This window comes from Macaca mulatta, chromosome 1 (genome assembly GCF_049350105.2).
Source record: "Macaca mulatta isolate MMU2019108-1 chromosome 1, T2T-MMU8v2.0, whole genome shotgun sequence".
NCBI classification, from domain to species: domain Eukaryota; kingdom Metazoa; phylum Chordata; class Mammalia; order Primates; family Cercopithecidae; genus Macaca; species Macaca mulatta.
The window spans coordinates 36,613,854-36,636,319 of NC_133406.1; the positions used below are offsets into that span (position 1 = coordinate 36,613,854).

At 42.6% G+C, this 22,466-nt stretch overlaps 1 protein-coding gene and 1 pseudogene across 4 annotated transcripts in view; one reads left to right on the forward strand and one right to left on the reverse strand.

The window, feature by feature from the left end:
- ABL2 (ABL proto-oncogene 2, non-receptor tyrosine kinase) overlaps window positions 1-21,949 on the reverse strand; it is a 119,871-nt gene extending 97,922 nt beyond the window's left edge. For all 4 annotated transcript variants that reach the window (XM_015122847.3, XM_015122805.3, XM_015122831.3 and 1 more), the window contains exon 1: window positions 21,507-21,949. In XM_015122847.3, the coding sequence (XP_014978333.2) occupies window positions 21,507-21,663 (157 nt within the window). In that variant the 5' untranslated portion in view covers window positions 21,664-21,949. The remainder of the gene's footprint in view (window positions 1-21,506) is intronic.
- On the forward strand, window positions 13,423-14,721 carry LOC100423256 (UDP-GalNAc:beta-1,3-N-acetylgalactosaminyltransferase 1-like; annotated as a pseudogene).
- Window positions 21,950-22,466: the final 517 nt, after the last annotated feature.

Consider the following 22,466-nt stretch of genomic DNA (forward strand, 5'->3'; position numbering starts at 1 on the left):
CTTTGTGAGAGAGGAAAGATTGTGATTTACCTAAGTGAAGTGCTGGACATACCCAATCAGAATGTTAGTATTAAAGCAAAAAACAACTATACATTATAAGTCCAGAAGCACAGAAATCTGCTAATAAACCCTAGGCACAGAACAAGTCTGACACAATATACTACCCTGTATTAAGGTCTCAAAATTATCTCAGCCTCAACATTTTTTAGATTGTTTTTAAATTTATTTACAATTGTCTGAAACCTATGTCAACCAATAAAAATGTTAAAAATTAATGTTTAAAAAGCAATAATGGCTATCACTTTTTGAGCACTTAAGATTCATCATGCACTCCCTGATAATTTTACATGTAATAATTCCTTAATTCTCACAACTCTATGAGGTAGGTATTATTAGCATACCTATTTTACTGGTGAGAAAAGAGACACATAGAGAATGAATAACTTGCCCAGGAATACATTATTTCTAAGGTCTCTTCAGGTTGTAAATTTTTTTATACCTATGTCAAGCTACCAAAATCAGAAATTTAACACAGGATCTAAACCCAAATGGACTGTCACCAGAGTCCATGCTATTAACAGCATGCTTATAAATGATTACATCTCTAATGTTGTCACTGAAAACAATCAGAAAATTTAAATGCTTCACGAATTATTAGTGTAAGAAAACTAGGTCAGGAAAATCATTCTAATAATCTCTTAAATATCCTTTTTTTTTTTGAATAAGTATTTTTCTAGTAATAGCAGTTACCTACTTTGCCTTTATAAATATTTACTTCAGACTCATGTCTACAAAATATCTGAGAAAGGCACAAAAATAGTACACGAAGACTAGTCTCAAAATAAATCAGTTATATTAACCCTTAATAAAGTGAATTGTATATGTTATATATATTTTTTCAACTTTTAAGTTCAGGGTATACATGTGCAGATTTGTCACATGGGTAAATTGTGCATCACTAAGGTTTGGGGTACGAATAATCCTGTCACCCAAGTAGTAAGCACAGTGCCCAACAGGTTTTTCAACCCTTGCTGCTCCCATTCTTTCCCCTCTAGTAGTTCCCAGTGTCTATTATTCCCATCTTTATGTCCATTTGTACTCAATGCTCAGCTCCCACTTGTAGTGAGAACATGGGGTATTTGGTTTTCTGTTCCTGTATTAATTCACTTAGGATAATGGCCTCCAGCTGCATCCATGTTGCTGCAAAGGCCATTATTTTGTTCTTTTTTATGGCTGCATGTATATATTTGATTTCTCTTATCATATTATCATGAAGGCTTTGGACTGGAATATCAATGTGGGATATCTCCCCTTAGATGCAGCAGAGAATTGGGAAACCACAAAACTTATAATCAAGCTCTGCAACCTACTAGCTGTGTGGCCTGAAGGCAGAAGACAATCTCTCTTAGCCAAATGTCCTTGTCTGTAAAGCCAGAGAGTATGTTCAGCTCTTAGAGCAGTTCTGAGAATTAAATGAAATAGCAGGATAGTGTCTGACACACAAGCACCCAGTCCCTAAACCATTCTACCACTAAAGCACAATGGTTAAGAGTGTAACTTCTGGAGTTATACATGCCTCGTTCTAAAAACTGTTTTCATCATTTATCAGCTAAGAATTAAATGAGATAAAGTTTACAGAAATGTTGGCACATAAATGCTCAATAAACAATGTAATAATACTACCAAAAGCGAAAAATAGACACTAACAAAAAATAACTAGAAACTAAATCTAGAAAAATGGGTTAGATTCTAGTCGTTCTGTGCTCTAAGACTGGGTTTAGGGCACACTAGTCCAAAATACAGCACCTTGGCATTTGAGGAACCAGCAGAAGCGAAGAGGTCTCTCTGACCTTCTCCAGCCCCTCTCCGCTGAAGCAGACCATACAACAATTACCTGATCTTCTCTGAAGCAGGTTATAAGACCCTCAATTCCAGAGGTACCCTCCCTTTACTCAGAGGAAAGGAATGTCCTTCTCTCTGAAGACACAGGGACATTGAGAACAATCTGACCAAACAAGCCTTGCTAAGTTCCCCCTAGGTTATTATCATTAGATCATTCTCCCTTTGTCCGATCAGACTTCTACACACTGTCCACTCTCCATCAAACCTAACCATAAAAATACACAAGTTTCCCTGTTTATTTGGGTCTTCATTTCTGAAGGCTCCATGTCACATAAAACTTAAATAAACCTGTATGTTCTTCTCATTAATCTGTCCTTTGCCGTAGTGGTCTCAGCCATGAACCTAGCAATGGATGAGGAAAAGATACTACTTTTTCTCCTCATACATTTACTGTTAAGCTATGGGTCCATAATCAACTTGTTTCAACTACCCAAGTATCATTGACCCATCTGTAATTCAAGTGTATTAGAATATATGACTTCTACAGTCTCTTCTAGTTCTAAATTTTCATACCTATGTCTCTCTAGCTACCAAAATCAAAAATTTTATCTTAAAAACAACCAACACCCTCATACAAATACTCACTCTCAGGAAAAAGAAAACCAAACCAGCAGGAGATTCAGAGAAATTCAGAGATTCAGAGAAATGACCCAAAATGGCCAGCTCTTAAACTGCAGCCAAAGATTTCAAGTAATAAGAAACATTTTTTTTATTTTTGTTTTTAGAGACAGGGTCTCACTCTGCCACCCAGACTGGAGTGCAGTGGCACAATCATACCTCACTGTAACCTCAAACTCTTGGGGTCAAGCAATCCTCCCACCTCGGCCTCCCTAGTAGCTAGGACTACAGGCACACAGCTAACTTTTAATTTTATCTTTAAAGACAGGGGTCTTGCTATGTTGCCCAGGATGGTCTCAAACTCCTGCCTCAAGCGATCTTCCCCCTTAGCCTCCTAAAGTGGCATGAGCCACTGTACCAGGACAGAAATATGTTAAAAGCAAATACTTGAAATGAGAAACAAAATGATTTTAAAAAGCAACACCGGCCAGGCATGGTGGCTCACACCTATAATCCCAGCACTTTGAGAGGCTGAGGTGGACAGATCACCTGAGGTCAGGAGTTCGAGACCAGCCTGGCCAATATGGTGAAGCCTGTCTCTACCAAAAATACAAAAATTAGCTGGGCGTGGTGGTACACACCTATAAACCTAGCTACATGGTAGGCTGAGGCAGGAGAATCGCTTGAACACGGGAGGTGGAGGTTGCAGTGAGCTCAGATCGTGTCACCTGCACTCTAGCAGTGACAGAGCAAGACTTTATCTCACCGAAAAAAAAAAAAAAAAAACCTTTAAGAGGAAAAGTTTTAAAGGATAAAAATATTTCTCCAGGTGTGGTGGCACATGCCTGTAATCCCAGCACTTTGGGAGGCCAAGGTAGGCGGATCACGAGGTCAGGAGATCGAGACCATCCTGGCTAATGCAGTGAAACCCCACCTCTACAACAAAATACAAAAAAAATGAGCCAGGCGTAGTGGCGGGCACCTGTAATCCCAGCTACTCGGGAGGCTAAGGCAGGAGAATTGCTCGAACCTGGGAGGTGGAGGCTGCAGTAAGCCGAGATCATACCACTGCACTCCAGCCTGGGCAACAGAGCAAGACTGTCTCAAAAAAAAATAAATAAATAAACAAAAATAAAAGTATTCCATATACTGCCAGATATTTAAATATAAACAGATGAGCATGACCTCAGACTTAAGAATATTCAAGCTTGGAAGCTTGGAAAAATATTTGCTCAGAGCTGACGCCACCTTGACAACCACAGCATATAGCCAAGATGACTTTTCTCTTTAAAGATAGTTAATAATTTCAGAAAACAGAAGACTTGAAACAATTAGACCAAAGAACTTATAAAAGCATTAGAATTTTTCCAAATAGCAGGGTTAATGAAAGAACAAAATAAAACAGAAAACAAGACATATAGTGATAAAGATGGGACTTCAAGAAGTTTCCAGTCTAAGACTTAAAAGTGCAATTAGGCTGGACCTGGTGGCTCACATCTGTTATCCCAGCACTTTGGGAGGCTGAGGTGGGAGAATTGCTTTGAGCCCAGGAGTTTGAGACATACCTGGGCAACAAAGGAGATGCAATCCCTAAAAAAATATTTTTTTAATTTAACCAGGTGGGGTGGTATGTGCCTATAGTCTCAGCTATTCAGGGGGCTGAAGTGGGAGAACCACTTGAGCCTAGGAGAACAAGGCTGCAGTAAGCCTGTACCACTGCACCCCAGCCTTAGCAACAGAGTGAGATCCTGTCTCAAAAAATAAAAATAAAAATAAAATGTTTATAAGTGCAATTAAACTAAAAATACAGTAATCAAAGGAAAAATATATACTGGAGAATAAAACCAAATTTAGGCCAGGTATGGTGGCTCACACCTGTAATCCTAGCACTTTGGAAGGCCGAGGCGAGTGGATCAATTGAGGTCAGAAGTTCGAGACCAGCCGGTTCAACACTGTGAACCTGGGTGATGGAGGTTGCAGTGAGCCAAGATGGCACCACAGCCTGCGTGACAGAGCAAGACTCCCTCTCAAAAAAAAAATTAAAATTAAAATAACTGTTTACCAATCAATAACTGCAAAGAAAATTCAGATTGGTTCAAACACCTCCGTGGAATAAAATCTGCATTGTAACATGCCAGGTACAATATCTCTGAGTGTACAATGAAGAAAATACTCTCTCCCTATGTATTTGTCCATTCTCACGCTGCTATGAAGAAATACCAGAGACTGGATAATTTATAAAGGAAAGAGGTTTAATTGACTCCCAGTTCTACATGGCTGGGGAGGCCTCAAGAAACTTAAAATCATGGCAGACAGCACCTCTTCACAGGGCAGCAGGAGAGACAATAGCCAAGTGAAGTAGGAAAGCCCCTTATAAAACTATCAGACCTGGTGAGAACTCACCATCAGGAGAACAGCATGGGAGAAACTGCCTCCATGATTTAATTATCTCCACCTGGTCCCACCCTTGACACGTGGGGATTATTACAATTCAAGGTGAGATTTGGGTGGGGACACAGAGCCAAACCATATCATCCTACTTGCTGAATATATCAATTCATTTAAATACTACTGAGTGACTGGCACCATTAAAGGTACAGGGACTACAGGGGTGAACAAGACCAAGTTCCTGTTCTCACAGGGCTTACCATCTAAAGCAGCACTGTTCATTAGAAATATAATGCAAGTTGGGCAGGGCATGGTGGCTCATGCCTGTAATCCAAGCACTTTGGGAGGCCGAGGCAAGAGGATCACCTGAGGTCCGGAGCTCAAGACCAGCCTGACCAACATGGAGAAACCCCGTCTCTACCAAAAATACAAAATTAGCCAGGCGTGGTGGTGCATGCCTGTAATCCCAGCTACTCGGGAGGCTGAGGCAGGAGAATCGCTTGAATCCGGGAGGCAGAGGTTGTGGTGAGCCAAGATCACACTATCGCAATCCAGCCTGGGCAACAAGGTGAAACTCCGTCTCAAAAAAAAAAAAGAAATATAATGCAAGCTGCAAATGCCATTTTACCTTTTCTAATAACTACATCAAAAATTTAAATTCAAAAAATTAATTTTAATATATATTAGTCTGTTATCTAAAATATTATTTAAAACATGTAATCAATAAAAAAAAATTAATGCAGTACTTTATATTCATTTTTTCCATACTGAGTTTTTGAAACACAATGTGTATTTTATTACAGTACTTCTCAATTAGCTTATTTGTATTTATTTATTTTTAAATACAGAAAGGGTCTCACTATATTGCCCAGGCTGGTCTCAAACTCCTGGGCTCAGGTGATCCTCCCACCTCAGCCTTCCAAACTGCTAGGATTACAGGCATGAGTCACCACTTCTGGCCAATACTTCTCAGTTAGGACAAAGGACATTTCAAGTGCTCAAAGAGCCACAGTGGCTACTAGCTGCCATCCTGGACAGTACCAACATAGGGAGGAAATGGACAGGTGCTGCTAATTTTTTTTTCCATTTTAAACCTTGTCATATTTCTTTGACTTCTAAAACTGCCTGCATGTATTATTGTGGTAAAAATAACTAAAAAGAGTTCAGGCATGGTGGCTCACACCTGTAATCCCAGTACCTTGGCATGCTGTAGGCAGGAGGATTGCTTGAGCCCAGGAGGCTGCAGGGAGCTATGATCATGCTACTGTACTCCAGCCTGGGTGACAGAGTAAGACTCTATCTCTTAAACAAAACAAAACAAAACTCTCTAGAAATATCAGTTTCAAGAAAATAAAAATGTCAGTACAAAGTTATTAGATGCAATACAAGTAAGGCAACCAAACCTAGACTCAAGATGGACATACAAAATCAAGGCTTCCTATATGTTAGCAATAAGCAATTAGGAAAGATTACACTTAAAACAAAAATCATAAAATGTCCACTAATAAACCTACCAAGTAATGTCCAAAAACAAGATGAAGAAAATGAAAAATCTTTTACTGAGGGGCAAAAAAATATTTGCCTGGACTGGCAAAGGGATGTCATGTTCTTGGCCATAAGAACACAATAATGAAAAATTAACCTATAATTTGACATAATGACCATCAAAATCTCCTAAATCTTAACAACATAATCCTAAAGATCTTTGGAAGATATACGATGCAACATCTAAGCCAGGTGTGGTGGCTCACGCCTATAATCCCAGCACTTTGGGAGGCCGAGGCGGGTGGATCACGAGGTAAGTAGATCGACACCATCCTGGCTAACACGGTGAACCCCATCTCTACTGAAAATACAAAAAAATTAGCCAGGCATGGCAGGCACCTGTAGTCCCAGCTACTTGGGAGGCTGAGGCAGGAGAATGGCATGAACCTGGGAGGCGGAGCTTGCAGTGAGCTGACATGGCGCCACTGCACTCCAGCCTGGGTGATAGAGCGAGACTCCATCTCAAAAAAAAAAAAAAAAAAAGATGCAACATCTAAATAAAATTTTAAGAACAACAACATGATTGGGGAACTAATCAGATATACATATACACTATACAAGCTTACAATAATTAAAATAGTATATTAACAATGTGCAGGAGGAGACAAAGATCAATGGAACAATAGAGTTTTAAAACAACCTATATATATATGAGAATATATTATATGATAAATATGGCTTTTCAAATCAGTGGAGAACTGATGGCCTATGCATAAATTAATACGATGGAAAAACATTAAGTTGGTTCCAGGCTCAAATATATATACCCTTCGGATGCATTCAAATTACAAATATAAAGAAAAAACACAGGAAAGATGGAGAAGATTTAAATAATCTTATAAACAAGTATTCATCAGTAAGAGAGTGGTTAAATATATGGCTAGAGGATGGGACACTATAAAGCTGTCAAAAAGGATGAGTAATCTACAAACACTGGAATAGAAAGATCTTCCAGACAAACACACACACAAAAACTGGGGGTCCGGCATGGTGGCTCATGCCCGTAATCCCAGCACTTGGGGAGACCGCGGTGGGCAGATTGCCTGAGATCAGGTGTTTGAGACCAGCCTGGCTAACATGGTGAAATCCCTTCTCTACTAAAATTACAAAAATTAGCCAGGTGTGGTGGCACGTGTCTATAGTCCCAGCTACTCGGGAGGCTGAGGCAGGAGAATCGCTTGAACCCAGGAGGTGGACGTTGCAACGAGCAGAGATCGTACCACTGCACTCCAGCCTGGGCGACAGAACAAGACTCGGTCTACGAGAAAAAAAGAAAAAAACTGGGGAGAAAATTCATACAGTATAATGCCATTTATGAAACAGCAAGAGAAGTATTAATATATATACTCATATATATGTAAATATATAGAAAGTTCTGAAATGGCTGGGTGTGGAAAACACCTATCAAACCACAAACAGTAGTTTCTTCTAAAAAGAGAATATGTATTGGGCCAAGAATGTCAAAGGGTACTTTCATGTCTAGTCTATATGCTTCTGAATTATTGTTTTTTTAACCTTGAGATACCTTTGTATATTTTTATGTAATTGAAAAATGCATGGCCAGGCGCTGTGGCTCATGCCTGTAATCCCAGAACTTTAGGAGGCGAAGGCAGGTGGATCACTTGAGGCCTGGAGTCTGAAACCAGCCTGGACAATATGGCATAACCCTTTCTTTACTAAAAATACAAAAATCAGCCGGGCGTGGTGGCGCACGCCTATAATCCCAGCTACTCAGAGGCAGAGGTTGTAGTGAGCTGAGATTGTGCCACTGCACTCCAGCCTAGGCAACAGAGTGAGACTCTGTGTCAAAAAAAAAAAAAAAAAAAAAAGAAGAAGAAAAGAAAAATGCCAATTTCAAAATAAGTAAAAGAAGGCTACTGTAACAAAAACTTTTGTGTATCAACCTTTCTTTCCTATAAGGAACAGATGAGTGATACAGATTGTACTTCTTAGTATTGTCAGGTTTTTTTTTAAATGTTTTCTTAGTAATTACCTAGAAACAAAATGCTAAGTGGTAATCTTCAGTCCTAACTCAGTATTGTTATTTTAATTTGCTGGAATTAGCACACAGAGAGAAACATGTTAACAAAATTGCATGTGTACGTATTACATATTATACTAAGCTCCAGAACATCTTCTTTGACCTTATCCGCATGAAGTGAAAGGTTTCTGAACACTTCTCCCTAGAAAGCAAACCCGAGAATACAAATGGCCTGGGCCTGCCCAGCTTTAGTGTTCTGCTGGATCAAAAGCCAATGCTGGCAGAGTTCACTATGGAGAAGCCGGCAGTTCTATCACAGCAGAATCAGCACATTTACAGCAACAAGCAAAGTGGGAAAAAGGCTCAGTGTTGTTTTTATATTTTTAAGCAACTAAGTTTAAACTTTGGATAGTAATATATTTAATGTGTATTTATCCATGCATTTATTTGAGTGAATTTCATATGAAAATACTTACAGAATGTTTTAATTAGTATAATGACAACAAATTTACATACTGAAATTATGCACTCAATCCAAAAAGGCAATGATTGGTAACCAAGAGTTTTTGCACAAAAAATCCTCACAAACACAGACACACAAATCTCTTTTTAGTTGTTTCGTAAGGATGTTCATCAACATCTATTTGATCAGCAACAATCTTTTAGATAGCAGTTCTGTCTAAATTGTATCTAAAAATTCTCTCAGAGCCATCAACATAGGCAATTAGTATAGAATAAATGAATAAAAAAACAGAAAATGCTCTGGAGCGTTAAGCTAAAATTTTTTTTAAATTCTCCTGCCATATTACTTGGGGGAAAAGGTCTTTATAAGTTGCATATTGCAATAATAAGCTAAATATATTATGTGGTTACATAGATTCTTCTTTTTTTGGCTGGAGTGCAGTGGCGTGATCTGGGCCTGCAACCTCCACCTCCCAGGTTCAAGCAATTCTTCTGCCTCAGCCTCCTGATTAGCTGCAACTACAGGCGTGCGCCACCACACCCAGCTAATTTTTGTATTTTTAGTAGAGACGGGGTTTCACCACATTGGTCAGGCTGGTCTTGAAGGCCTGACCTCATGATCCACCTGCCTCGGCATCCCAGAGTGCTGGGGATTACAGGCATGAGCCACCTCGCCTGGCCAGTTACATAGATTCTAATATGAGATCATTGGAGGCCAGGTGCGGTGGCTCACGCCTGTAATGCCAACACTTTGGGAGGCCAAGGCGGGTGGCTCACTTGAGGTCAGGAGCTCAAGACCAGCCTGGTCAATGGGGTGAAACCCTGTCCCTACTAAAAATACAAAAATTAGCCAGGCATGGTGGCACGCACCTGTAATTCCACCTCTGTGGGAGGCTGAGGAAGGAAAATCGCTTGAACTCAGGAGATCGAGGCTGAACCCAAGAGGCCGAGATTGCAGTGAGCCAAGATAGCACCATTGCACTCCAGCCTGGGTGACAGAGCCAGACTCCGTCTCAAAAAAAAAAAAAAGGCCGCTCGGCGTGTGGCTCAGCTGGGTGCGGTGGCTCACACTTGTAATCTGTAATCCCAGCACTTTGGGATGCCAAGGTGGATGAGTCATCTGAGATCAGGAGTTCGAGACTAGCCTGGCCAACATGGTGAAACCCTATCTCTACTAAAAATACAAAAATTAGCCAGGTGTGATGGCGCACGCCTGTGGTCCCAGCTACTCAGGAGGCTCAGGCAGGAGAATCGCTTGAACCCGGGGGGTGGAGGTTGCAGTGAGCCTCGATCACGCCATTGCACTCCAGCCTCGGCAACAGAGCAAGACTCCGTCTCAAAAATAAAATAAAATAAAATATTAGTAACACTAGGCCTAAAGATTAAGACAGTAGTTCAACATTACCACGAGATTCCAAATGGTACGGTGAGTGCCTACCTCTCCTTCATTAGACCATCATATATATCTAAGACTCAATCCATAGCCACATACAATCTAACCCTGGCCTACCAGTCTGAAAACCTCATCACTGGTCAAGACAGATGGGGTAAAAAATGCCTAAAAATCTTTGTGTATGTATACATACATATGTATAACTACAAACACACATATTCTAAAAGATAACTAGGTACCATCATATACCAAAACTATAGAATCACAAATAGACATCCCATCTTCTTTGGTCTCTAATATTTTTTAATTTGAGCAACTAGGGTTTTACGAGTTTTAAAAGAAAAAACAGATATTGAGTACTTAGAACATGACTGGCACACAGCCCTCAATAAATGCCAATTATTTCATTACCTAATTCTTCCAGGAACTGAAGCCCAATCTGCTCAAGAATGAATCAGCAGAACTGTTTCCTACTTCCCCTTTCCCTGGTAACTCCAGATTCTTTCAAAAATGTGTCTCTCAAGAGACCTCTAATATATGAACTTATAGAGATAAACCACCAAAAAAATGGTGTAAGACTGTGGTGACTTGCATGTGGACACTAACAGGCTAGGAACAAATGAATTTCTGAACTAGTTTTGAAGAGAGTACATTACATCCTGTTTTCTGACAGTCATTGAATCACCTCTGATCAAGTACTCTTCTTTTTTTTCTTTCAAGACAGAGTCTTGCTCTGTTGCCCAGGCTGGAGTGTAGTGGTATGATCTCATAGTGTATGTAGTGGTATGTGTGATTGCAGCCCACTGCAGCCTCTGCCTCTCTGGTTCAAGCAATTCTCCTGCCTCAACCACCCAAGTAGCTGGGACTACAGGCACATGCTGCCACACCCGGTTAATTTTTGTATTTTTAGTAGAGATGGGGTTTCACCATGTTGCCCAAGATGGTCTTGATCTCCTGACATTGTGATCCGCCCGCCTTGGCCTCCCAAAGTGCTGGGATTACAGGTGTGAGCCACCATGCCAGGCCAAGTACTCTTCTTAATCTCACATGACCAGGGGATTCTCAAAGCATGGTCCCCAGCCAGCAGCACCTATAACACCTGAAAATTTGCCAGAAATGCATATTATTGAGCTCCTCCTCAGCCCTAAATCAGAAAACCTGGAGGTGGGACCCAGCAATCTGCTTTTACAAGCTCTCCACACTCAAGTTTCAGAACTGTTCTATATGATTTGAAGTAGCTACATATTTACCTAGTCCAGAAGACATTTGTTAACATTGAAAAGGTTCTGAAGTATTTTGAAGTCTCTATATATGCAGTGCCATATTAAGAAAAAGCCCATTTGACTCACAACTTCAAGAAGATAATCGTACTAAACAAGTTTTTTTCTTTTTGAGACAGGTTCTCATTCTGTCACCCAGGCTGGAGTGCAGTGACATGATTATGGTTCACTGCAGCCTCAACCTCCTGGCCTCAAGTGATCCTCTCACCTTAGCCTCCCCAGTAGCTGGAACTACAGGTGTACACTAGCATACCTGGCTAGGTTTTGTATTTTTTGTAGAGACAAGGTTTCGCCATGTTGCCCAGGCTGGTCTTGAACTCCTGAGCTTAAAGCAATTCACCTGCTTCGGCCTCCCAAAATGCTGGGATTACAGGCGTGAGCTACCATGCCTGTCCTAAACAAGCTTTTAAGAAGAAACTTTACATCCAGAGGTAAAAGAAAAAAAGAAGAGAACAAAAGAAGAAAACAGAGAAGAAAAAAAAAAGGTCTTAAAGGATGTCAGATAAAGAAGGTTACAACAAAGTCATTTTAAAAAGTCATTAACTATTAACCAGCAAACAAATGGGCCAACTTAGAATGAAGTCTCTATCAACTTTAAATTTGCATTTGCCAGTGTTTCTGGCTTAAGTTATTTGATGGAAGAAAAAGATGTCTGTAAGAACCATGCACTACATATACTGACACCCAATCCCTAAGACAAAGACAAATAAATGGTCTAGAGAAGGTATGACTTACCTTACAAGGAAGGTAGACCTAAAGTGATTTCAGATTCTCCTGTGATTTCAGATCCCCAAAATTCCCTTACCTTTTACTGCTTTCTGAAAATCCTCTAATAAGAGTAACTTAATAAGAAGAGAAAATAAAGTAATAAATATAAATGCTAAGGCAATTCTACGCTTTGGCATGCCATCGCAGTAACAATGGCAGTGCTTAGGTTTACAAAACATTTTCACATACAACTCATATAATCTTCACAATCATCTTGAGGTAAATAATGACAATAAAACTGATATCTATTGAGCACCACAGTACCTGGCACTTCCTTAAGAGTCTCGTACAATTTTATCATTTAATTATTGCAACAACCTGTTGTGAGGGATAAACCATGTACCAATGTCAGACACAAAGCAGGATTTATATCCAATTATAACTGATTTTAAAACCCACATTCTCTAAATCTCTACACTATGGCAAGACTTGGAGACAAAACTATCAGTCCCAGCTCTATCATTTAACAGCTATGTGACCTCAAGAAGTCACTTAATTTTCTAAACTCCTCTTCATCTACAAAATGGGAAGATTAATACTTGCTTCACCTATTTCAGAGTATTTGTAAAGGTCAAAAGAGATGAAAGACATAAAGGTCTTCAAAAGCTCTAAAAACTACACAAATATTATCATCATTCCCTATTTTGAAAGAGACTGAAGCAAAGAAGAATAAAAACATACAATGGTGGGGGGATGCTGGTTTTTCTGGTTTGGTTTTTGTTTTCTGTTTAAAGCAGGTTGAGCACCAGCTGCCTGCCACTTGCGAGCTGGGTGTGTGCTACACAGGAGAGTGCCTTGTTTAGGAGGTGGTTGCTTTGTCAGGAAAATCTACTACCAAGGAAGAAATTACCAAACCATGTCTTTTTTTCTATTTATGGAGTAGTTCACAGCAAATCTTGAGTGTTTTGACTAAAGCATGGAATGCAGAAAACAAACTTCAGCTTGTGCTTTATATCTCTTCTGAAATTCTACAGGTGTATGTTTTATAAGCCGTATATGGCAGAAGTTTAAGCCAATCTGAAAGTCTGGTTTTTAGTAGCATTAGTTTTGACAACTACATACTGCTGAATGTTCAACTGGTGAAACTGAAGGTCTTTTCACTCAGAAGAAATCAGTCAAGAAGAACTTGCAGTTCACAAGCTTCCGAGCTGCTATGGATGGCCCTGGCTCTCCAGACTGCCCTTCCCACTGAGATCTCTCACATGGGGTCTCCTGCCACTGTCGCTCCTGACTCTCCTCCTGATGTGGTACCTCTCAGTCTTCCCCACTACAATGTGACAGAATGTGTAGACTGGACGTACTTTTACAAGTATGAGCCTTTTACTTCACAGATGAGGCTTTTACTTCACACTTTGAGAGCATTCAAAGTGCTCTCATCAAAATCCAATTCTGGTTATCCTAGTGACCTCCCACCCCTCAGATGTGAAAGTCAGACAGGCCATTAGAGTTCCTTGGGGTGAAAAAAGTCTCGATGGGGATATGAGGTTCTTACATTTTTCTTATTAGGCCAACAGGCTAAAAGAGAAGACAAACTGTTAGCACTGTCCTCAGCGGATTAACATCTTCTTTATGGTGACGTAATCCAACAAGAGTTTTTAGACACATACAAAAACCTGACCTTAAAGACTGGCTGGGCACAGTGGCTCACATCTGTAGTCCCAGCACGTTGGGAGGTCAAGAAGGGTGAATTACTTGAGGCCAGGAGTTTGAGACCAGCCGGGCCAATAAGGTGAAAATCCATCTGTACTGAAAACACAAAAATTAGCCAGGCGTGATGACATGTGCCTGTAATCCCAGCTACTTGGGTGGCGGAGGCCGGAGAATCGCTTGAACCCAGGAGACAGGTTGCAGTGAGCTGCGATCGCACCACTGCACTCCAGCCTGGGTGACAGAGCAAGACTCCGTCTCAAACAAACCACAAAAACAACCTATTATGGCATTCAGGTGGGTAACTGAGTTTTGCCCCATTGTCAACTACATCATGAAGACAGACACTTATGTTTTCATCAATACTGGCAATTCAGTGTAAAATCTTTTAAACTTAAACCACTCAGAGAAGTTTTTCACAGGTTATCCTCTAATTGATAATTATTCCCATAGAGGATTTTACCCGCCAAAAAAAAAACCCATATTTCCTACCAGGAGTGTCCTTTCAAGCTGTTTCCTCCCTACTGCAGTGGGTTGGGTTATACAATGCCCAGAGATTTGGTGCCAAGAATCCATGAAATCATGGGTCACGTAAAATCCATGATGTTTATGTCAGGATCTGTTTGAATTTATTAAAAGTGGACATTCATATTCCAGAAGACACAAATCTTTTCTTTTTATATAGAATCCATTCAGATGTCTGTCAATTTGGATGTGTGATTGCAGCCCACAGCTTTTCTTCCAAGCAGACGATCACTTTTTAGCAGATTACGCTAAGTAACATCACATGCCATTAACTTCACATCCTATGAAAAGCCTAGACGAACAGGATACTCTGCAGAAAGTGTTAAAGTTTGTGCCGTGAAAAATTCATGGGGAGGTCAGTGTACTTACTGCCTTACACTTAACTCTTTTTTTTTTTTTGATATGGAGTCTCGCCCTGTCCCCCAGGCTGGAGTGCAGTGGTGTCATCTCAGCTCACTGCAACCTCTGCCCCCCGGGTTCAAGTGATTCTCCAGCCTCAGCCTCCCGAGTAGCTGGGATTACAGGTGCCCGCCACCATGCCTGTCTAACTTTTTTTTTGAGACGGGATTTTTGCTCATTGCCCAGGGTGGAGTGCAGTAACACGATCTCGGCTCACTGCAACCTCTGCCTCCCAGGTTCAAGTGATTCTCCTGCCTCTCAGCCTCCTGAATAGGTGGGATTACAGGTGCACGCCACCACGTTCAGCTAATTTTTGTATTTTTAGTAGAGACAGGGTTTCACCATGTTGGCCAGAATGGTCTTGATCTCCTGACCTTGTCATCCGCCCGCCTCAGCCTCCCAAAGTACTGGGATTACCAGTGTGAGCCACCGCGCCTGGCCTGAAACTCATGAAGAACCCACAGACTGGTTACATCTTATGATTTATTTTGACAAAAATCAAGTCAGGTCCTTTAAAGATGATATTCAGAGGAATTAAATACCTTTAAAACAACAATAACAACAAAAAAAAAGGCCAGGCACAGTGGCTTACACCTGTAATCCCAACACTTTGAGAGGCTGAGGGGGGTGGATCATTCGAGGCCAGGAGTTCAAGACAAGCCTGACCAACATGGTGAAACCCCATCTCTAATAAAACACAAAAATTAGCCGGGCGTGGTGGTAGCTGCCTGTAATCCCAGCTACTCCGGAGGCTGAGGCAGGAGAATTGCTTGAATCCAGGAGGTGGAGGTTGCAGTGAGCCAAGATCGCGCCACTGCACTCCAGGCTGGAAGACACAGCAAGGCTCCCTCTCAAAAAAAAAAAAAAAAGAAATGAGGCCCCAGATGCAGGGCCTCATGCCTGTAATCCCAGCACTTTGGGAGGCCAAGGTGGGAGAATCATTTGAGCCTAGGAATTCAAGACCAGCCTGGGCAGTACAGCAAAATCCCGTCTCTACAGAAAAATTTAAAAGTTAGCCAGGCATGGTGGCACACACCTATAGTCCCAACTTCCCAGAAGGCTGAGTCAGGAATGGCTTCAGCCAGGAGTTTGAGGCTACAGTGAGCTATCATCACACCACAGCACTCCAGCCTGGGCAACAGAGCAAGATCCTGTCTCAAAAAAAAAAAAAAAAAAAACAAAAACCCACCTAAGTAAATAAATAAACTATTGAATAAAGCAGGCTGAAGACCCTTACGGAGAAACTTCAGACTTCATCACTTTACTTGGAATTTTACTGCCAACTGGGCTACGATAACAGAATCTGTATTACAACTTACTACTTTGCTAAAAATACGGACCCCCACTACACATCTATAACTTACACAGATTTGGAGGTTAATAAAAATCTAACAGCTGACTTATTTTTAAAAGTTTAGTCTTCAGGATTGGTGCTCAAGAAAAAAATAAAAATAAATAAAAATAAAAAATGAAGTTTAGTTCTTATATTAAGTCACCATAATTAAAATTCCCTTGCAACAGCCTTTCTGTCCTTTCCATAGTATCATTTTCAACCTGGGGTGCTGACAGCCTTCATTCCACATGAACTACTGGCCGGGTGTGGTGGCTCACACCTGTAATCCCAGAACTTTGGGAGTGCAAGGCAGGCAGATCACTTGAGCCCAGGAGTTCAAAACCAGCATGGGCAACATGGCAAAACTCTCTCTACCAAAAAAAAAAAAAGAGACAGAGAGAGAAAGGCATGGTGGCACACACCTACAGTCCCAGGTATTCAGGAGGCTGAGAGGTGACAGGATCACTTGAGCCTGGGAGGTCCCAGGCTGCAGTGAGCCATTATCTCGCCAATGCACTCCAGCTTGGGCAACAGAGTGAGACCCTACCTCACTACAAAAAAAAACAAAAAAAAACAAAAAAAACACAGATCCAAAATAAAATAAATAAATAGATAAATCAGATCACTTAAAATAATGAGTTTAAGGAAAAATTTTTGTTATTCCAAACTTCATAATTTAAGGTTTTTTGTTTGTTTGTTTATTAGAGAGGGAGTCTTGCTCTGTCGCCCAGGCTGGAGTGCAGTGGCACGATCTCGGCTCACTGCAAACCCTGCCTCCTGGGTTCAGGGGGTTCTCCTGCCTCAGCCTCCCAAGTAGCTGGGATTACAGGTGCCCGCTACCACACCTGGCTAATTTTTGTATTTTTTTAGTAGAGGTGGGGTTTCACCATGTTGGCCAGGCTGATCTCGAACTCCTGACCTCAGGTGATCCACCCACATCAGCCTCCCAAAGTGCTGGGATTACAGGTGTCAGCCACTGTGCCCAGCCTAATGTTAAATTTTAATAGAATTTTTAGAAAATGAGAGACGGAAGCTGAAGTAAAATCATTCAACTGTTAAAAGATATATGTGATACAGACAAGTAAGTATTCAACCCTAGATTATTAGTCACAAAACATCAGCTCACCAAAAAGGTTTAATGGCAGAGCTTGCCTCTCGCGGTGGCTCACACCTATAATCCCAGTATTTTGGGAGGCTGAGGCAGAGTATCACTTGAGCCTAGGAGTTTGAGAACAGCTGAGCAACATAGTGAGACCTCCGTCTCTACAAAAAAAAAAAAAAAAATACAAAAAATTACCCAGGTGTGGTAGCATGTGCCTGTAGTCTCAGCTCCTCGGGAGGCTGAGGCAGGAGGATTACTTGAGTCCAGGAGTTTAAGGCTGCAGTGATCTATGATCGCAGCACAGCACTCCAGCCTGGGTGGCAGAGCAAGACTTTTCTCTAAAATAAAACATAAATAAAAGTAAGTGTTTACAAAAAAAAAAAATTAGCAGAGCTCAGAAAAGTCACACAGCACTCACTCCTTTCATACCAAAAACGGCCCTATTTTGTTCCTTCTAAAGTATATTCACAAAAATCACTTTTGGCAAGGCCAATTATCACCACAGCTTACCCACATATTATTAACAATGAAAAATGACCATTTTAGCTAAAGAAAGAAAAGTCCTGGACTCTGACAAACCATTTCCATAATGCATGTACCTTTTTACTGATTAACTAAATGTATTATTTGGCTTACATTAAAACCTACAAAAAAAACCTCAGGAGTCTAACAGACCTAACGTTCATATATGAAATTATGTGCAAATACCTTAATACTGCAAACTCAAGACAGTAATTTGTACACTAGATTCGAGCATCTAGATTTACCATGTTAATGTCAAATGATACATCCACTGAGAAGCTTATGAATCTAGTTCATTCATTCATTCAGTTCAGAATCTATCACATTTCTAAGTGCTGTCCTCAACTAGGGGCAATTCCACTCCCCCCAAGAGATTGAACAATGTCTGTAGGCATTTTTACTTGTGACAAGTAAGGGGCAAAAAGAGGGTGCTACTGGCATCTAGTGGGTAGAGTCCAGGGATGCTGCTAAACATCCTACAATGCACAAGACGGCCCCCCACAACACAGAATTAGCCAACCCAAAATAACAATGCCGGCAAGGTTAAGAAACTATGATCTACAGAAAAAAAGTTTTAAAACTCATCTGTCTAAAAAACAGTACTCACTTCATCTTTGTTTCCTATATTATTTGCTAATTCCTTTCTTTTCATACTAGTCTTTGGCAATAAACTTGCCCTATTCCCATTTTTTCAATCAGCTTCTAACTTCCAAACTTGTCAATAGAATCATCATCATTCCAGTTAGCCAGGTTCTGAATCCTGGTGTCATCTTTGAATTATCCCTATTTTTTTTTTTTTTTTTTTTTTGAGACAGAGTCTTGCTGTGTCGCCCAGGCTGGAGTGCAGTGGCACGATCTTGGCTCACTGCAACCTCTGCCTCCCGGGTTCAAGTGATTCTCCTGTCTCAGCCTCCTGAGTGGCTAGTACTACAGGCACGTGTCACCATGCCCAACTAATTTTTGTATTTTTAGTACAGACAAGGTTTCACCATGTTGCTCAGGCTGGTCTCAAACTCCCGACCTCGTGATCCACCCACATCGGCCTCCCACAGTGCTGGGATTACAGGCATGAGCCATCGCACCCAGCTGAATTATCCCTATTTTTAATAATAACAGTAGTATTAGTAATGGCAGCAGCTAACACACATTTAGCTCATACTACGTGCCCAGCCACTATTCATTTAATACTAGATACTATTATTATCACCACTTTACAAATGAAGAGTCCAAGGCACAAAAAAGTTAAATAACTTGTCCCAGGTCACAAAGCTCATAAGCAGCCAAGCAAGGTTTCAAATCCAGGAAAAATGGGTCCAGAGTTCATGCCCTTAACAAATACTCCAAAGTGATCTCTCTTCTTTCATCCTCTATCAAATCATAAAGTCCTTTAAGTTCCAAAGGGCAGGGACTCTGTTATGTTCACAGCAACATTCCCACAACCTAGTATGTAATAGGTGCTCAAAAAAACCCCTTGTTTGTTGAATGAATGAAAGGCCCCTTGAAATTACTCCTCCTATTTCCACTGCCACCACTCAAGGCCAGTCTTTCAGGTGAAGACTAGCCAATCAGGTAAACGAATATAAACTTCTCTGCCAGATTTTCCATAACCCAGTCCCATCCAGCCTATCAAAATTTTCTTTCTACTGCTTCTTAATTAGAATCATAAAATCTTAAAATCAGAAAGTATCTTAGAGATCATCCAGTCCAACCTCCTCACTTTACAGATAAAGAAACCCAAAGATGGTGACTAAAATCACCCAGCCAGGTGGAGCCAGAACCAGAACTCTTCCAATTTTTGCTCTATGATCTTTTTCTTCCAACTCATAATGATGCTTCATTCCTGACAGATGTCTCCTCACTATCCTATCATCAAATTATATCTATTCCCATGTTCTTGCTCAAGTTGTTTCTTCTGCCCAACCTGTTCTCCCTCTCCATGGATCCAAATCCTCAAAATGTCTTCCTATTCCATTCTTCACTACTTCCTCTTTCTTGGAAAATCTTATATACCGAATAAGATAGTAGAGGAGGAGGATCATCACTGCCTACTAGGCCAAGTTTAATGCATAGTAACACTTCCCACAAAGTGAAGCTTACTTGGATGATTTCTTCCCTGTAAACTACTAATCCATTCTTCCATCCTATGTTTTAGGAAGTCATTTTAATAAAGATTAGCTCATATATCACCTTCACAAAGTGTTCATATACCTGAAAGAGACACTCAAGCACATCTTTAATAGGAGACATGTGGCCAGGCACAGTGGCTCATGCCTGTAATCCCAGCACTTTGGGAGACTGAGGCGGGTGGATCATGAGTCAGGCGTTCCACACCAGCCTAGCCAACATAGTGAAACCCCATCTCTACTAAAAATACAAAACATTAGCCAGGCATGGTGGCGGGGGCCTGTAATCCCAGCTACTCAGGAGGCTGAGGCAGGAGAATCGCTTGAACCTGGGAGGCGGAGGTTGCAGTGGGCCAAGATCGTGCCACTGCACTCCAGCCTGGGTGACAGAATGAGACTCTGTCTCAAAAAAAAAAAAAAAAAAAAAAAGAGTTGCGGCCAGGAAAGGTGGCTCACACCCGTAATCCCAGCACTTTGGGAGGCCAAGGCAGGCGGATCACCTGAGGTCAGGAGTTCGAGACCAGCCTGGCCAACATGACAAAACCCCGTCTCTACCAAAAATACAAAAATTAGCCAGGCGTGGTGGTGCGCACCTGCAGTCCCAGCTACTCGGGAGGCAGGAGAATCACTTGAATCCGGGAGGCGGAGACTGCAGTGAGCCGAGGTCCCGCCATTGCACTCCATAATGGGCACTAAAGCGAGACTCTGTCTCAAAGAAAAAAAAAAAACAACAGTTTGGAGACAACTATTCTAAAAATACATTGACAATGAGATCAAAATAATAGGTTTCAGACTACAGGGAGCACACATACATGTATGTATGTATATGGGCACGCGAACACACACACACTATGAAGGGGAAAAATACTGACTGAAGTCCTAACCATGCCCACCAACCTCTAACCCTTGCCAGCAATCTCAGAATTGTGTGTCCTACTCTGAAGCATAGTACAGAGGCTTTGGCAAAGCCTTTCACTTCTAGTAAAAACGAAATACAAAACAAAACAAACCACAAAAGCATGTCAAAAGTGATGAGATGCTACCTTCATCTTTCCTACAGAAAGGCATTTCTGGGCACTCCACAGTTCACTATCGTGACACTGCTCATCACCTGACGTAAATACATTACCTTCTACGCCACAATCTCCTGAAATTCGGTTCCTATTTCCCAGTCCCTTAGGACACAACCCATTTCCCCTTCACTAACGACGGGTTTATGCTCCCACCTCTGGGACTGAGCTCATACTGCCCTTCATCCTTCCCTCTCCTGAAGCTGCCATTCACTCTCTTTCTCCAGCCGCATAGTCCCGTCCCAGAGTAGAGGACAGACCATGCAGGGTCCCCAAGCCCACTTCTCTTTCCTTCTCCGCCCCCGGGATCTGCCACCCAAGCTGGAGACGCGAGGGGGGAGGGGTGTGACTCGCCTCCCAGGACTGAACCAGATGGCAGCAGATTCCGCCCCCACTCTCAGGCACCCTCCACCCCCGACCCCCCGGGCAGCCCGTCCGTCACCCACCCCGCCCCGACCCCACCCCCGGCCTCCCGCACGCCCTCACGCCGGCTCCCAGACACACTCACCATGCTGGGTGAAGATATTGAAGCCGGTCTCTGTGGTGCGCCCCGCCGGGTCCCGCCTGCGGCCGGAGGGCCTGGCTGCACTGCTGCCCCGGATCCCGCGGGGCTGAGGCTGCTGGAGCCCCGGAGCCTCCCCGACGCGGCCCACCTGCTGCCCCATCCCTGCTCTCGCGTACTCCCGCGCCCCCGCCGACCCCTGGTCACATTCCTCCTCGACTCCGGCCTCGGGCTCCTGGCGCTGCTCCGGCCTCTCCCTCCCAGCCCAGACCCTGGACCTGAGAGGCTGGGGCGCCGGCGGCTCCGCACTCGGACTCCTCACGGCAGCCGCCGCACTGCCTCCAGGCGACTCACAGATTCTGCTTTTCCCTCCTCCTCCCGCGGCTCCGCGCCCCAAACGCCGCCGCTGCCGCCGCCGCCATCTTTAAACCACCGAGCGCTGGGAAAGCGTGGGACAGAGCGTCTCCCGCCCCCCGCCCGCCAGTCACCTCCGCCGCTGGGAAGGAGGGCTTCCCGGCTGCCGCCCCGCCTTGCCGCGCCGCGCCCCCGCCCCCGCCTCCTCGCAGGGTGGGTCCCCCAGTGCCCACCTCAGTTGGCGACCACCGCTGCTGCAGTCTTTCGTCCTCCGAGTCCTGTCGCCGCACCTCGGCATCCCACCCCTCAATCCGCCTCAGCCGACCCCCTCCCACGTTCGGCTCCACACGCTACTGCTTTTGGGGTTGGTCGGTCTCCGGCCTTCCCCATCCCACTTCCACCTGTCAAATCAGTGAGTCGAGGGCTGAGTGCCCCCGCGTGCGCCCCTCAGGTGCAGGCACAGGTGGGGCAGAAAAGCACAAGGCATTTATTTGGTCCTTGCCATCCAGTTGAGGATCTCTGAAATGCCCAGGGGGATCCCTTTAAATACCCTTGTCAGCAGCAGGCCTCCAGTAAAAATTAAAATGGTATAAAATTTACAAGAAGAGAGTA